This window comes from Aythya marila, assembly GCF_965140915.1.
Source record: "Aythya marila genome assembly, chromosome: 1".
Classification (NCBI taxonomy): Eukaryota; Metazoa; Chordata; class Aves; order Anseriformes; family Anatidae; genus Aythya; species Aythya marila.
This window is the reverse complement of record NC_139042.1, coordinates 56,127,055-56,139,842: the sequence shown is the minus strand read 5'-3', so window position 1 is coordinate 56,139,842 and position 12,788 is coordinate 56,127,055. Positions and strand designations below refer to the sequence as shown.

At 38.8% G+C, this 12,788-nt stretch overlaps 1 protein-coding gene across 3 annotated transcripts in view; it reads left to right on the top strand.

Annotated features, from left to right (window-relative positions):
* TMTC4 (transmembrane O-mannosyltransferase targeting cadherins 4) overlaps positions 1-11,082 on the top strand; it is a 52,213-nt gene extending 41,131 nt beyond the window's left edge. For 2 of the 3 annotated variants that reach the window (XM_082763548.1, XM_082763549.1), the window contains 5 exons: positions 24-165; positions 827-941; positions 1,421-1,533; positions 7,061-7,130; positions 7,650-11,082. In XM_082763548.1, the coding sequence (XP_082619674.1) occupies positions 24-165; positions 827-941; positions 1,421-1,533; positions 7,061-7,130; positions 7,650-7,801 (592 nt within the window). In that variant the 3' untranslated portion in view covers positions 7,802-11,082. Of the gene's footprint in view, positions 1-23; positions 166-826; positions 942-1,420; positions 1,534-1,629; positions 2,563-7,060; positions 7,131-7,649 lie in introns of those variants that run through there. The other variant, XM_082763550.1, reaches the window with a different exon arrangement.
* Positions 11,083-12,788: the final 1,706 nt, after the last annotated feature.

Below are 12,788 nucleotides of genomic sequence, written 5' to 3'. Positions count from 1 at the left end.
ATTTTTTTCTCCAATTTATTCAGACCTGATTTTGCTGCTGCATGGATGAATCTAGGAATAGTACAGAACAGTTTAAGAAGGTTTGAAGAGGCAGAGCAAAGCTACTGGACAGCAATTAAGCACAGGAGAAAATATCCAGATTGTTACTACAATTTAGGGCGGTTGGTGAGTATTTTTGAATGAATTATTGCTGTTAGAGTAATCTGTGCGTGCATATATTTCTGCTATGTTGTTAAATGCTGATCGTTATTCCAGTTTAATTGATTTGTAGTTCAGGATGATTTCCTACTTTCAGTAGCTTTTTTCTATTGCTTTCCTAGTATAATCCCTTTCTTATCACATTTGGTAGTCCTACTTTCCATATAAAGACATCAAACCAAAAATATAGATTGTGATCTTTTGTTTAAGAGAGATCTTTAATCATTTCTCAATATCAGACTGCTTTACAGTCATGAGCATATTCCAACAAATTGTTAGGTAGTAGAACTATGCAAAAAAAAAAATCATTTTAGATTCATGGAAATTTACTTATTCTCTTGTGTAGAAAATGCTAATTTTCTTTCCCACTTTATTGGTGCTTATGTATCTGACCAGCTTCCAGAGAAGAAAAAAAAAAAAAAAAAAACAACATAAAAGTGAAAAATTATTTTATAACAGTCTATCTTCCATGCTACCCTAGTATTCTTTTTACATTTCTTATTTTTATCTGTAAGAGCAAGTTTTACTAGAACAGAAAGAGAGAGATTAATAATCTTTGTGCCTTTAGTCCATAATTGAAAAGTCAAGTAAATCTGAGTGACATTACTGGAGTTTTCTTTCTTTTTAGTATGCAGATTTGAATCGCCATATAGATGCATTGAATGCATGGAGGAATGCTACAGTTCTGAAACCAGAGCATAGTTTGGCTTGGAACAATATGATTATATTACTTGATAACACAGGTATGAACCAATGGAATATTTTAATGAGTAATTCAGTGTCTTTCGAAACTCAGTTTTATCTGTATTTATCTAAAAGGAGTTCTACTTCTTATTTGGCTACCAAGACACTCTCCGTAAAAACTAGAATGCTTTCTAACTCAGTGGTTTTAAAGCATCACTTGAAATCCAGCCCATCAATTGCATTTCTGATCCTCATTTGAAATGACATCATTTTGCAAGCATGTTTGTATTAGAGACCAAACTTCAGAACTCTCAAATCTCTGCTTTTGTTCTTCTAAAAGTGTTATTTGTTGAAAATAAAATGGAGGTTTTCTGTTGTCTTATTCTGTAGGCCTTTATATTTATGTGTCAGAGATACCTGTTTTTCTTCAAAAACACGTATAATCAGCCCTTCATACAATATGTGTGCTTGCAGCATGAAAAGTAACTAGTAAGGCTGTGTTAAGATGCCTTCTCTTTTTCCACTGCGTGGCTCCCAGGCAATCTAGCTCAAGCAGAAGCAGTTGGAAGAGAGGCCCTGGAGTTAATACCTAATGATCATTCCCTTATGTTTTCTTTGGCAAATGTACTGGGGAAATCACAAAAATATAAGGTAGGTAACTAGAGCTCTCTGTGTGTTGTTTTTTTTTGTGGTGGTGGTGGTTTTTTAACCATATATACTGTGTATAAACTGTGTGTATCTCTGTAGAAACGGTGTGAGGAAGTCATTGCGGACTGTGACTTCGTCAGGATTCAGTGCCCATTTCTGTCACAGAATTGTTGTGTGACTCTGACCTAAATTCATCTCACCTTATTTTAGATGTTGTGTGGTTGTTTTTTTTGGAACATTGATTGCTGCCCTAAACTGTCAATGGTCATTGAAGAGAAGTAGGCTCTTAAGCACACTAGAGGGCAGTTAGGGTCTTGTATTGGTTCACTGGTTCTCTCCAGAGAGAACCTCCCCTGATTTAAAGTCCTTGGTTCAGGGTCCAAAATTAGATGTGATATGTTAGTTCTGGTGTTCTTTCTGTGTAAGGAAGCAAGGTTTCCCATTACCCGATATGAATTCTAGCCTCATTACCTCAGAAGCTATCTAAAATGAAGATATCACAGACTCTCTAATCCCAGGTTGAGGATGGGATACCTAAGTAACCACAGAATATTATGGTATGTTCATACATTGAGCAATGTATTGAACTTTCCCTTGAATATAGTTGGCCAGTTAGCAAGTGGTACTTCAGTATTAACTACTTGTATTTAAAAGTAGCAAATGTAATGCAGTTGAGGTCAGAGAAATATTTTCCAGAAGGAATTGTATGAATATTCAGAGAATAAATCATACATAGTTAACATTTTTTGTTACTTTAATTGACTCCATAGTCACCGATGTATGCATGCGATAGGGAGAAATAAATAATGGAGCAAGTTTTTTGTATTCCTCAGAAAAACATCATTTATTGAACTATGACTGCTGGGGGGAGGTTGATGGCTTTTTGATATGTTGAAATGTTAGCAGTGCTGAAGGAACATCCTTAGTGTAAAAGAAGTAAGATTTTTTGATATTAGACTTCATAGACTTGATAGAATGGATGTGTTTTTTCCACCAATTACCTTGTCCACTAACATTTCCAGTCATGTCCAAATGTGGAGTGATGACCTGTCCACATGTCAGAGGCCCTGGCAGGCCTAACACCTCCTTTGGTTTGTGTTGGTGATGCTGTTACCCACGGCATTGCATTTTCTCTAGACTGTCACTTTCATTTTTTGTACACTCTGTTACTAGTCTCTTTCCACCTGAAGCTGTTATAAAATATATTTTTAGGTTACATTAACAAAGTTCCAGAAGGATACAAATTAACATCCAGAATGTATAAGGATAACATTATGGAGGAGTTAATTGCTAGTATTATTTTGATGAGTCATGAATATGAAAGAATAGAGTATTGTACAGTTATTTAGCAAGAATAATATGCAGCCTGACAGAATAAAGAATGTTTATAATGAAGTAAGGAGAAGAAATAAGTGGAAAACTAGGTAGGAAACTTTCTCCAGGTATAGGAAAAACAAGTCTGTCACAGTGGATTTAAAAAATAACAAAGCAGGTAGTGCTTTTGATGGCCAGTTCTGAGAGGTCATTATGCTGCATGGGAATGCATTGGAGACAGTGGAAATGATGGTGGGAAAAAATGAAGCTTTCAAGGCAGCATCCTGAATAAAGCAAAAGGCGCAGTGGAGCCCAGGGAAGAAAGGAGGGGGCCACTGACAGTTTTAATAGTTCAACAGGGAGTAGTAGGTTTGTGTAGAGCAAAATATAACTTATCTAGTAACTTGAAATTGATGGGTTATAATAGGGAGAGCAAACTAAGGGCATTGGGAAGTGCACTTAGAAAATTTGATGATAGCAGTAGCTGTATTTTGTATGGATTGGAAAGTAGAGATACAGGGTTGCTTTTGTTGTTGTTTTTTGTTTATTTTTAAGTGGGAGAATATACAATTAAGATAAAAAGAATGGGAGATTAAGATTTCTTGTCTACCCCTCCACATGTAAAAACAGAGAGAAGTGGATGGCTCTTTAAGGATTTTTACTGTGTATGGGAGGGGAGGGGAAGACAGGGGATTGGAGGCTGTCAAGGTGATGGAGGTGATTTGCAGAGGGCTGCCTGGCTGTGTCTGTTGTGTTGTATAACCTCAGGCATTTCATTTATTAGGTTACTTTTTATGTGTCTGTATAAAAGTTGATACTACATTGGCTCTGTTGCCATAAAGTAAGATTTGGTTTTTTTTTTTTTTTTTTTTTTTTTTTTTTTTTTTTTGTGTGTGTTTTTTTGTACTTCATATTTTAAAAGGCACAAAATTGAAAAGATTTTGCTATTATGAAAGAGTTCCTTCAAATAAGTACACAGTATTCTTCAGTTTCAAATGCTCTTTTCATTAGAAGATAGATTTTCTAAGACCAAAAAAAAAATCCCCCAACCCGTTAAGATTTCTGTTTGTATCTATTCATGAATGATTTATTGTTTCAGAAACAAAAGCACATACAGGATGAGTTGTTTTGGTGTTTTTGCTTTTTTTTTTTTAATTAACATCTGTTATGTCAAGTTTGATTTCTCATTTAAGTACTTGTTGCAATGGACAAAGAATCAAACTATCTTTAGCTCTTTGAAAATATGTATGCTGTATTTTTGTTATGTATACATCTATGCTTTTTCTGTAAGAAGTATAACAAATTGGAAACATTCAGCATTTTTTCTATTTGAAAAAAAGCCAGACAACAATTTTGTGCTGTGGCCTTGGCAGCAGATGGAATGCAGTGTGCTTTCCCAAAGCCTTTGCTATACACAGTGTGCAAGTTTCTTGACAACACTTGATTTAAAGCTTTGGCAAGACAGTCATCTGAAATATCACCGGATGTACTGGAATGTATATTTACACCATATATCCGCAATAATATGAATGTGATGCACCATCAATAGCCTTTAATCAGACAGTATGCTTCTACAAGCAAAGCAGTGGCAATAAGAATGTTTGCAGAGTGTGGTTGAAGATACGTACAGTAATGAGAGTCAGTCAAATCTGAGCATGTGTTTTATTATATTTTCTGGGAACACACTGCACATGTTGTCCCATCATACATCAGCAGTGAAAGGGTGAGTCTGTACACTAGATGCTTCCCCTCTTTGTAGCTGACAACATTCAGGTATAAAAATGCAGTAATTGGACAGCACAGCTTTCAGTCTGTTGTTAACCTGTCCAGTAAGGAAAGTGGAAGTTTACTTAGTAAATTAAAATACTAGGAATTGCAGTGGAAAAATTACAAATTGTAGGACTAATGACTACTGCATAGTTTCAAGAGCCATTCTGCTGTTGATTTTTAGGTTTGGTTGGGTGTATATAAAGAGGTTACCTTGCAATACCACAAGGCTTGCCAAATGTTTGAGTCTTGGGGTGTTTCTCAAGTGACTGAGTTAGAATCGTAGAATAATTTTGACTGGAAAGGGACATCCAGAGGTCATCTAGTCCAATCCCTGACCAAGCCAGGCACCAGGACATGCAGAGGGACACCCAGCTTGAAAGCAGCTCTGCAGAAAAAGACAGGAGGGTCCTGGTGGACACCAAGCTGATCATGAGCCAAAAGCTCTTTTTGCTGGTGCCCAGTGACAGGACAAGAGGCAATGGATGCAAACTGGAACAGAGGAGATCTCCTCTGAACAGGCAGTACTTCTGTGCTGTGCAGGTGATGGAGCACTGGCACAGGTTGCCCAGAGAGGCCGTGGGATTTCCTCCTTGGAGACGTTCAAAAGCTGCCTGGAGATGGGCCTGGGCAGCCTGCTCTGGGTGGCCCTGCTGGAGCAGGAGGGTGGGACCAGATGGCCTCCAGAGGTGCCTTCCAACTGTAAGGATCCTGTGATTCCTGCCCATCCATTTGTCCATCCTGTTTAAGTGTGAATGGTGGCCTTCCCCTCCAGTGTACTGACCAGTCCCTCCAATTAGGGGCTACCTGTAATGTTCCTGATAGAGTGTTCAGTCCCATCACCCAAATCAATGCTTTGGGTCTCAAATAGCCCAGTTCATCTAGGTACATCAATAGTCAGGTATGTGAGAATGCTAGAGCTGGTGATGATGCCAGGGAAAAGCAATGCCAAAACTTGCAGTGTAGAATCATATACTGCATAAATTTCTGGTCATCTGGTTCCCTTGTTCACTCCTATCCACATAGGCCTTCCACAGGAAAAAGAAGTACAGAAAGGATACAGAAAGGAGATACAGAAAGGAGATACAGAAAGAAGTACAAAAAGAACTACAAAAGGATTTGTTGAGAACCTAAAGTCTCCTTGACCTTACAGAAAGAAAAAAAGCACTTTCAGCATCAGCCTTTCTTGGGTTGAGAGTGGCAGCCTTAGCTGTGCTCTGGAACGCTTTGAAAGGAGAGTGAACTTTGGGTTTGAATTTGGACATAGCTCTTCAGTCACTCGAAGTTGAGTCACTGACATCAGAAACTTCTCACCTGTGGGACCCTTATGGAACTTATGTCATGCTCCTCAGAAGAACACAGCAGAATCAAAAATTTGGCCGATAGATTTTCTTTTTTAGCAGAGCCTGTGTGGTGCTGTGTAGTTTTAAATAGCAAAGGCTTAGCGCAAAGGAAAGGCCTTTTCCCCAGGGTTGTTCTCAAATACCTGGGATATTAAGTGTGTGCACTAGAATAGGTAATTTTATCTCCAGGTAATTTGACCTGAAACTAAATGAGCAACTTTCTCTAAAACACAGCATAGCCCAGAATCCATGTGAAATTGTTTATCTAAAGTATCTATTCTTGTATGCAAGTGAGTACATATGGTCCATTTGGATTGGGAAATATCTTTCTAAACTTATACAGGAAATATGCTCTGGAACAAAAGTGTCTGTATCAGCAGCTCATTTGGTAAAATAAAAATGTCAGATTAGGGAATTAACTTAGCAGTAAGTTGTTCTTCTGAATATTTGGTGAGAGTTTGGCTTTTCTAAGTACTCAGACGTCAACAGTCCTAAGAGCATACACACTGCAGCTGGGAATATGGGAAAGGTTGCTTGGAAGAAACGTGAGAAACGGTTCAGTTGGTTTGGTTTTTCAATAACAGACACTCTGCTATTCTTCATAGAGAACCATGTTGAAACATCTGTATGAAAGGTTTTTACTGGAAAGCTCCTGCCTGAAATGGTAAAAATTGTTAACGGGAAAAGGTGTCTAAAAGGAGTTTTCTCAGATGCTACATTATATTATGCTTGTTTTGATTGAATAAATAGGTAAAACTTCAGCAGGTAATGCTTGAAAATAATATAACTGAGGGGGGGGGGGAAATTAAACTGCTTTATAAACTTCACTAGTGCTTCACTTTTCTTTATTTTTTTATTTTAGCTCTCAGCTAACATAATGTGAGCCTGTGAAATCTTGGCACTTATTTGTACCACTGTCACTTTTCTGGAGGCTACAGCCACCTGAACTACAGGATCGTGCAGGCTTAGATTATACATACTGTGGCATCGTCTAGATATGGCACAGTTTGGAGTTTCTTTCAGTTACAATTTTGTGTACGTTTTGTATTATTTTATATACTGCAAGAGTAGACTGTCCTGTTGACTTGTTCTTCTAAATTATTCAGGAATCTGAAGCGTTGTTCCTCAAGGCAATTAAAGCCAATCCAAATGCTGCCAGTTATCACGGTAATTTGGGTAAGAGCTTTTCTACATCTTATCAGCTGCATTGTTTATTTGCTTCATATTTGTTGTGTTTTAAAAGAAAAGGCAATCTTTTGAGCCTTCTTCCTGCTGGGCAGATTCCTATTTTACTTCCTAGAAAAACTGCCAGCCAGAGAAGAACAGGGCACTAAACCAGAAAAGCCATCACATGATATGACAGATCAAGAGGGCTGCACAATCCAGCCCAGAGGTAGCTGCACTTCAGTGGCTGCAAATTGGTTCATTTATGCTACGCTTGTAACCCGCAATGAGCTCACCAGATAAGAGCTGCCATTTGTGGCTCCAGTGTAATTCATTCCTTCATCATTCCCATGCCAGTTCTGCTCCCAGGCTTTGCTCCTGCATTTGGCAACAGAACAAGCAGCTACTGTGCCACCAGCCAGTGAGAGACCCTCACTGGAAACAAATGCCTTAATGTTGTTTTCCAAGTGATTGGCAAGGCTGTGCATTATTCAACAATATTGCTAACGAAATTCTTCACTGACGTTCCAGCTGTGCTTTATCATCGCTGGGGAAATCTTGACTTAGCAAAGAAGCACTATGAAGTCTCTCTGAAGCTGGATCCTATGGCACCCGGGACCAAGGAAAACTACAACCTCTTAAGAAGAAAATTGGAGCAATTGCAGAAGAAAGGCGGTGCCTGATGTTTCTTTTCAGGTTGTCCGTGCATGCTGTTTACTTACTGTTAATGTTACATGGTTACTTTTGACCATGTAAAGGATTCAGTCATTGTTTCTCAAAAATAACACCACCACCAGCAATGCACATTTGAATGTCCAATTATGCCCTCCTACAGATTCTAACATTTCAGCTGGAGTTTGGAGGATCTTTTTTTTTTTTTTTTTCTCCTGAACTGCTTTTAAAGTCCCTTAGGACACTTTTATAGGTATACGAAAGCGATGCAGATGGATTCACAGCTGTGAATAAATAGCAATATTTGCTTTCACTTGCAATTTGATATCTTCATCTGACTTTTTAGTAGCAGGATGAATATCAGAAGGCAGTTTTATTTCTGAAAGTGTTTCTGGAAAAAAGTGCAATTTCCTGTTTAAACCCTGATCTGTTCAAGTATGAAGAATATCTGTCCACTTCAGTTTTATTACTGCTTTCTACCGCCAGTCCTGCGGAGACAGTGGAAGAATGGATTCTCTCCAGCACATCAGTTTGCTCTTGTAATTTGAATTATGCCCTTGTTCTTGTTTCTGGCTCCACCATTTGAAGTGTAGGATTTGTACAGGTGTAAATGAGTGCTGTAAAAGGTTTGTCAGCCACTATACTGCTGAGGTATGCTTGAGTGAAGAAAGTACTCCTAGATTTAAGGCAAAGATTTTAGCAAGCAGCAAAGGGGAGAGGACAAAGTTTAAAAAGACAGAGGGGTAAGCTAGAGTGTCTGTTCTTGCAGGCCAGCCTCATCTAGCACAGACAGCTTGGGCCACCAGTCAGCTCTCGCAGCCATTTGGTGGTCTAAACACAGAATAGCATCTACAGGAGCTAATTCCTGTGGCTTGAGGCACTGCAGTGCTTTCTGGTTAAGGACATAACTTTTGGCTCCTACATTGTTGGTAAATAAAGAGAGAATTTCTGTGGAAAAGTAACTGGGCAAACAACCTGACCGTGGCTACTGAGGTATGAACTAGAATGATCTGATTCCATTTTTGTCTCCCATGGCTCATGAGCTTGCGAAAGAGACAGTTAAATAAGCATAGCTGTTAATGTGTAAGCTGATCACGTTGGTGCGGGAAGATTCAGAGATGGTACCCATTGATACAGTGTCACTTTTCAAAATGTGTTATGCTTTAATACATGTTTAAACTCTGGCTGTCCAAAGTTGTTTGTCTTGTGCCAGTATTTACATTCCTGCTTCAGGAAATCATCACATGTCTATTTTATTTGTTTTCTTGTTTGCTTGTTGTATTTAAGGTTGGAAGATTGCTATCAGATGTGAAAACTATGGAATTTAGCCTCTCTTTTTGCATTCCTTTGTTCTTTCTTTTTTCCCCTCATAGGAAGACATTGATCAATGCAGTGTTTGCAGCTTTCCTAAGGAGTCCAATGGTTATGTTATAGGACATTGTGGAATGTTCCCCATACACAACTCATCCATGTGTGGAACCACTTAAAATGTTGAGGGAATGCCTGCCATAGGACAGTATGCCGTGTGGCCTTGCCAGCTGACTACCATATTCTACTTCTGTGTCTTGAACCTATAATAGGCTAATTTTAAATTTTTTTTTTTTGAAATGACAGTTGCTTCAAGAAGCAATGTCTACAGAGCACAATACAATACTGCAGAGCTACCCAAGCATCCTCTGACAAAGCTCATTTGGTAAAGTAGTGCAGCTACTTTAATGTAATATTCTATCCAGACTAACTATAAATCAAGACAGCAAGGCTCTGGCAATACAATACTGACCACAAATTTGGCTTTGAATGAATGAATATGCCGGCATTGCACATACCCAAATTGTATGTTGTCATACTAATTTTAGTTGAGGTACCAGAGACATGTGTTTGTATTCGTGCAGTGTTCTGCTAATGCACCCTATCTTTCAGCAGGGCTAATTGGTTCCTGTAGGGCCCCAAGTTGATGCCTTGTATCCACTCCTTCTGGTTTCCAGACAGAAGTTTCAGAAAGCAGTTTCTGAATGTCTTTATAGGATATAAACATGCTTTTTAGTAAGTCTCCTTACTGGTCCAGCAGAACACTGCACCAGTATGGTTAGTCATCTTCTGATAACCAGTATAGTTCAGTCACTACCAACTTTTGTACCCAAAATGTGCTGAAATTGATACACTGTTCAGTACAAACAGCACACTTTTAAGGCCTGGCATGCATCAGATACAGAGAACACGTAACTACATCAGTCACAAGGTATTAAAGGGCTGGGATCTGGCTGGACGTGCTAGTTTATAACAGAAAATAGATGTTTAATATAATCAGGTCTTTTCTGTATATTTGGAATATGACATATTGAGTTTAAATTATTATTCTCATCATGAAGTTCATATGTATATTTGTGCCTGTTGGCTGCCAGGTTAGATTTACAAAAATCCAGTAGATCAATATTATGTATGGAGTATGAATTCTTTCTAGCTCATTACAAACCGAAGTTGTTGCAGAAATTCCTCTGTGGAAATCAGTTTGTCCTCCTACTCATGAGTCTTAAATGGAAGCGATACACCAACAAGCTGAATACCTTGTTGGCATTTGAAAATGGTGTTTACTCTTCAATACAGACAATGGGATTTATTCTCAATTGTTTTTTGGGCACCTATTGTGTTACTGTGAGGGGTGGGAATATTTGTTTTATATCATTTTTAGTGCTATAGAAATTCAATGTAATTACTTCTATGATGGTAATAAGGATACGCTTATGATTGTGCATAATGTTGACGTAAATTGGGTTCAAAAAAAGCAACAAACAACTGATTTTTCAATTAAAAATTTCCTAAGACTTTAAGAACACTGAATCATAAGAATGCTAAGGATTTTTTACTTTGTCTTCAGAATTATTTTGAGAGTGTAAGTAATACTGTAAGCTTTATTGAAATGTTTATATTATCATCACTTATCACTTTTCTTGTTTTCTTATACCTCATAACTGACTCCTGGAATAGTGCAAAACCAGGCACCCTGGATAAAAAGAAAGGTATAGAAAAGTGTCCGATTCTGTATGAAAATCAAGAAACATGGATGCTTTTTTTTTTCCCAAAGCTTTCTTGTTCAAATATAGTTCTGAAGAGAGAAATACAGAATGATTCAATGCACAGAACGGAGTCAGAACAGAAAAATGTTCACACTGATTGCTATAGATGACAGCCTATTTTCACCAAAAACTTCCAAGAGAGTTCCCTTATTGTATGTTTCTCTCATGTCTAGAATAATGTCATGTACATGAAGTTTCCTGTTGCTTAATTTCATACTTAAAACTTAGAGATGTGGATTGTGTGTATGAGCACTCAGAAATAAAAATCTTTTATTTGTTAAAAATATTGGGCCTGTTAATTGGAAACAGATTCCTCCATATTTTAGACATCTGCATCTGAGCTATTCATCCCAGTTTTTCTGTATTGTCAATGGGAATAAAACAGGTAATCTGAAATATGATTCATCTAAAGAAAAAGATGTGAGGCATCCTGTGCTTGAAGCAGTCATTCCTCTTCACTAACTTCAAAGGGCAACTAAGATGATCAGCTCACATATCTGAAGAAAACCTCACTCTGCTGCTTTCAGATGAATTGATCTGGTCCTCTATACTTCTCCTACAGTCCATCCTTCGCACCAAGAATATTAATAGACTGGCATTGAGGCAAAGTGGTAGGTACTTGCCTTGAGAGTCAGAGCTATAGTAGTTAGATGAGGGGATGGGATAAGACAAATGAGGAGGGATTTGGGTTCTGCAGACAGTTAAATTTATGAAACTGATACAGCAACTGAATGTCAAATCTCTGCCTATGTTAACAGAACATTTGGGTCTAGCTCTACATATAATTAGCTTGTCTGCAATTACAATAAATGGTAAGAACTTCTTGTTAAATTGACTTTTTGCTGTGGTTCGTTGCTTTGGAAGCAATCTAAAGCAACTGTAAATTTACAAAGATGAGATTTTTGTCTTAAATTGAAGTTGCTATTTCAAGCTATAGCTATCGGAATGTCAAATGTGATTCCGTGTTCTGATGGGATTTTTTTGCATGTTTTACTTTAAATATCTTTATTTGGTGGTTCCTGCATGTATTCTTTATTTCATCTGAGCACATGTACATTTGCATACCTATCATTATGTTTATCCTCACATGAATCTTGACTTGGCCCAGTCACTGGAAGTGCTTCTTTTCACAGTTTGTGGTAAGTCTCTACCAACCGTGTGTTTGAGGGTGTGCTGAACCCAACAGTGAGGTCACAATTGAACCTCTTATGTAAAAGCAGAGGTGGCCAAACTTGTAGGATTTCATGTACCACCACCCTAAGCTGCAGGTACTGTGAGTAACAGCAGCTTCAGACTGTGTGCTGGGCTCCACGATAAGGTGAAGTGTTTTTATGTACCAGTAACATACAAACACAGCAATTTAGATGCTTGGAGGAAAAAGGACTGTCTGCCCGCTGTGAAGAAGCTGATGCATTCGGCTGTACAGGCTGTAGAGCACCGGATGAGAGGTTACCTTGGTATCAGAGAGCTGCAGGGTGGTACGGGGCACGGGTGTTGGTGTGTGTCTGTGATGGTCCGTGTCGAGTGGTTCAGGGCTTTAGTTTTGTATTTGTTAGAAAAAAGCCCCTGTAGATGTTGAAATCGGCAGCAGGTCAACTCAGGACAAGTTTTGAACCTTACGTGTTGTGGGGTTGCCAAGGGTTTGTTCCAACTTAGTTTCAGGGGAACGAGAGGCAAAGACAGGGGCCATGTAACAAAGCTAAGCTTTACTATCTTTTTCATCGATTTAAACTGTGATAACGATGCTTGTGTTTGAACTGGGGGGGGGGGGTGACTCGAGGTCCTGCCGCAGACCGGTAACAAACATTTTCCCTTTGCCTTCACTGAGCCCGGCCGGGGGCCGCCCCTTTCCCTTCCCTCCCCTTCCCGCTCCCCGCCCCGCCCCGCCCCGCCGCCTATCCCCCGGGACCGGCCGCGGGCCGCC